The sequence below is a fragment of the Epinephelus moara genome, chromosome 16 (genome assembly GCF_006386435.1).
Source record: "Epinephelus moara isolate mb chromosome 16, YSFRI_EMoa_1.0, whole genome shotgun sequence".
NCBI classification, from domain to species: domain Eukaryota; kingdom Metazoa; phylum Chordata; class Actinopteri; order Perciformes; family Serranidae; genus Epinephelus; species Epinephelus moara.
In genome coordinates, this window is record NC_065521.1 from 15,255,910 (window position 1) to 15,260,615 (window position 4,706).

The 4,706-nt window shown below is 40.7% G+C and overlaps 1 protein-coding gene across 1 annotated transcript in view; it reads left to right on the forward strand.

Annotated features, from left to right (window-relative positions):
• The first annotated feature begins 1,579 nt into the window (after positions 1-1,579).
• Positions 1,580-4,706, forward strand: part of LOC126402766 (glutathione synthetase-like) — a 13,229-nt gene continuing 10,102 nt past the window's right edge. Inside the window, exon 1 of the mRNA XM_050065007.1 lies at positions 1,580-2,408. Within this exon, the coding sequence (XP_049920964.1) occupies positions 2,271-2,408 (138 nt within the window). The 5' untranslated portion in view covers positions 1,580-2,270. The remainder of the gene's footprint in view (positions 2,409-4,706) is intronic.

The window sequence follows — 4,706 nt, forward strand, 5'->3', positions numbered from 1 at the left end:
GTAGAGTTTTTGCAGTAAAACTTTAAAATACAAATAGACTGTTTTTCTATAGCATAGACTGTAAAAAATAAGTGATTTGGGGTGTTGCTATATATTTGACCCTGCAGGGGTCAGTGCAGGTATGAATGGGACTTTTCCAAAACTCATGCACCATATTTGTCAATATTCTGTGTTCAGTCAGATGTCATTCAATTATATTCTAAATCAAATTAGGGTTGTATAACATTGTTACCACTCCATCAGTCAAAGTCGCTAACTTTGTAGGCATAGCCTAATCAATGCATTTTCCTATCAAGGAATTCACACAAACACTCCAACTGGTACATCCGGTAAGTTTTAGTAATATACAATATTTTTGATACATTCTTATCACATTCTTTGTATGAAAGAAACGTTAAACAGTTGCCTGAATGAAATATAATTGATCTGACCTGAAAACGGTGAGTTTAATGCTACTTTTTAGCAGTGTTACAATTGTAACTCCTCGGACAGAGTCCGCTTTCAGTTTTATTACTCAAGACCTGTTTTATCAATTGAAAAACTTTAAGTGGTTTAGGATAGCAGACGTGTTGGTGCTTTGCCTGAAATTATTACATATGTAGGTAAAACGATCTCTGAGTAATAAAGTGAAAAGTGAAAAACGTTACAATTGTGGCGGCTCTCCCCTACTGTTTTATAAAATAGAAAATTAGGTATTTCCAAAAATAATTTAATCAATCCGGATCGTGTTTTATGCCGGGCCAAGCACAGTTTGTGTGAGAGCAAACGTCTCAGAAAACATCCCGCCCCTTTTACCTGATTGACAAGTGGTATGTCCAGTCCACTGCCCCATGACCCTCCTCCAGTCCCCAGGTATCAAGTTTCACTCCAACACTGCACCTTCGAGTTTTTATTTGTATGCCATTATGGTACTTGGCTATAATCGCCTATTAAGAATGATTAAGTTTAAGTTTATTTACTTTATTAATCCCTCTGAGGGGAAATTCAATGTTTTCACTCTTGCTTGTCAATTACACACAGGTCCGAAAGAACTTGCACAAACAGGACCTATACATGCACAAGGTGGAGAGATGTCAGAGTGAGGGGGCTGCCATTTGGTCAGGCGCCCGAGCGGTTGGGGGGTTCGGTGCCTTGCTCAAGGGTACCTCGGCAGTGGCCAGGAGGTGAACTGGCGCCTCTCCAGCCACCAGTCCACACTTCATATTTGGTCCGGACGGGGACTCGAGCAGGCGACCCTCCGGTTCCCAACCCAAGTCCCTATGGACTGAGCTACTGCTGCCCCAGCAAACATAATGTGAAATATGATACACTGATATATTTACTCAGATGTATATAAATATGATACACTGATATATTTACTCAGATGTATATTCGCATATTCTCTGAAAAAAAAAAAAAAAAACACAGAGAAGTCTGGAAATTAGGGTATGGAAAAGTATGGAATTTTGAAATTCCAAATGTGTAGGAACCCTGATATATTCAGCATCTGTCATCTTAGAAAAGTCAAAAGAAAAGCGAGAGAGAAAGAGAGAGCGCGCGCGCACGAGAGAAACACAACATTGATTTACAATTNATGTGTCAAGCCAGGCAGTGAAAAATAACAGCTGGGAGCAGAATCGCTTGTCGACGGCGTGGAGAAATGCGCGATGTGAACGGAGGTTCTCCGGCGCGCGCGAGAATTTCGGTGCGCTGCGCTTCGCAGGCAGTGTGGCCCTGGCGTAAGGTTGTGAGTTTAAGTACTGGGTGATGCACAATAAACATGCCTACAGTACTCAGGGGAAGGTCTTTTTCACAGTAAACATTCTGACTTGTCATATTAGGAGGAGCACTGGTGTTGCTAATAACACTAATGATGGCCCAACTCTATTCAAGTGCTTCAGTGAGAGGGAGCTAGCATGCAGGATATAATGGTCCTGAAATCAAAGCAGCTACATGTAATTTAGCCACAATTAATTTCTTTATTTACACCTTTGTTGTTTCCTCTGTGACATGTCAAAATGTCTCCCGTGAAAAAGACCTATTGTACTGTGTGGTTTAGAGACACATGGTTTTCAACATAGTTTTGATTTACGAAGTTTAAGTTTTTGTCAATGCATTTCTGCTGACAGCCCATCCTGTATTTCTCATTTGTCTTTCTGCTCTTTCTATTTTCATCCTCCTCTTTTTTCCGTATATGTTTTTTTTCTTCCTCCTCAAAATGCCCAGCCCTGACTCACTGCTACACAGCAGCTATCATAACCATTTGTTTCCTGAAAGGTTGCTGTGTTTCCATGATGACAACAGAAGTATTTCTCCAGCAGCTGATCTCAAATCCTGACAGACTAAACTGTTTAGTGGAAGAAGCAAAAGAGTTGGCTTTTCAACATGGGCTTCTTATGCGCACACTTGAGACCCCCAATTCATCTGAGGTAGGAACAACCACACAGTCTTGTTTTAATTGTTTGTATATGTTTTCAATCCATTTTCACTGAGTGGTTTCCATTAGAGGCTGACATAAAATGGAGAATCCCATGGGACCCTTGGGAATTAGCTTGCTGAAAATCAAGTCAAGATAACACTGATGCAATAATTGGTTACAAAACACATCAATTCATCATTCATCAAAGTCGTGACGATGGTGTAGTTTGTTTATAGCTTCACATTAGCTTTTTACTTCAGGTGATTGCATTTACGCTTGAAAAATCATATAAGTGGTATTAATTTGTGAAGATTATCTTGCTAAACAAAATGTGTTACAGCCTACAAAAAATGTCATCCCTTTAGCACGCTATTAAAGCACCATATACCGTCTGATAGACAGAATCTGCAAGATCCCAAAAGTTGTTGCGCCCCAGCATGTACATGTATCAGAAGTAAAAATGTAAGTCTGAATGAGGTCTGACAGGTCTGACAGGTCTGACATGGTGAAGGCAGTGAGGAGGACCCACTGTAGTAACTCTCTGAGGTATCTAAGCCTGGTTTCTGAACACACTTCATGAAAGTCATGGGATAAAAGGTAAATTAATGTGTAAAAATTGCTACAGATTGGTCACAAAGGTTGAGTGGCCTGTAAACCAGTGATCTGCAGAGTGAATGCTTTATAGGGGGTGTTACACAGGGGGCTGAGGGCGATTTATTTATTTCCATTTTGTACTGCATTTTCAATGTTATACCGCATTAAAAAACAAAGCAATTTTTGCATGAGCATTTTATATCACATTTCATCTTTGCTGTTTACCAACTTTCTGCCTCCCTGTGGTCAAAATTCGATAATAGTTCATGTGCAATGTGAAAGGATTCACTCAGAGTCAATAACCACCCAAGTCTGCAGTTCCCCTCAGCACCACAAGGCGTTTTCAGACAACCAAATGAAACTGTTGGTCTGTATCTGCTATATGTTGAAATTAGCAACTGTAAAAAGTTTATTGTATCAACTTTAAAGGAGATGATATGTAAGTGTTGTGATTACAACTTAGTTTTGCTGCCCCCATGTGGCCAAAAAATCAGTTAATGCAGCTTTAACTTTTCAAAGATGTCAAAACAGAAGACATCAAAATCACTGTAGTAAAATCCATACAGCAAGGGTGCAGGGTTTCTACAGCAGAGAAGGTGAGTGAGGGGTGGAGAGAGGCGATGTTCTTGAGGTGGAAGAAGGCAGTCCTGGTGATGTGATTGATGTAGTGGTCAAACCTTAGCTGGCTGTCGAAGATGATTCCTAGGTTGCGGGTGTGTGGTGAGGGAGACAGAGTGCAGTTATCGAAGGTGAGGCAGAGGTTGTGGGTGGCTTTGGTGCGGGATGTGGGATCAATGATGAATATGTCCGATTTGTCACTGTTCAGTTGGAGATAGTATGTTTGCATCCATGATTTTATTTCAGTGAGACGGTTGGTGAGTGTGGAGTGGGTGGTGTTGGTGATGGCTTTGGTGGAGATATACAGTTGGATGTCGTTGGCGTAGCAGAGAAACAATCAATTACAGCAGCAAGACTTCTTCTCTTTCTTTTATAAATATCAGTCTATGATAAAAATAGAGAAGAAGTTGATCATTTTAGTGCAGGGCTAACAAGGACTTTACATCTGACCAGGAACAACATTTTAGGCCTAATACACACCTAAAACACAGGATGGAAGATCAGCTCCGAACTCAACATTTCTGGTTAGTAGGCTATGATCAGTGCTTGTTATGGTCACTTAGCAACCTCAGATGCAACCTGTCTCCTCGTCCTTGAAAGTTGCCACAGAATAGGAACAGAGTACCCGGTGCCCAATGTAACGTTTTCCAGGCTGCTAAGACGCTGCGTGTGTCCCGGCCCTAAATCAGCTGACTTCTGAGTGATTAATATATCATGATGTTACATATTGTATTATTTGTTTCACTACATGCACTGGTGCATGTAACTTTTAAAATGACATGCACCTATGTATATGTGTGTAGACGTGCAATAGATGTCGTACAGAACAGATCAACATGATAAATTAACAGTAATCCGTATGACACAATGAGACAGAAAGAGAGACAGAGAGAGATGCAGGTCAGACGGTAATGATAATAGCTTACAACAACATTAATTAAAGAGGCAACAGATAAGATTCTGTTTTTTTTTAAGCTTGGCGCCACCTAGCGTCAGCGGTGTTGCTCGCACTGTCGCAACGACCAAATTGACCGTGGGGATCAGAGATAATCAATAAAATGTAGGCTGTAAAGCCACCAGTATACCTCTATGTATA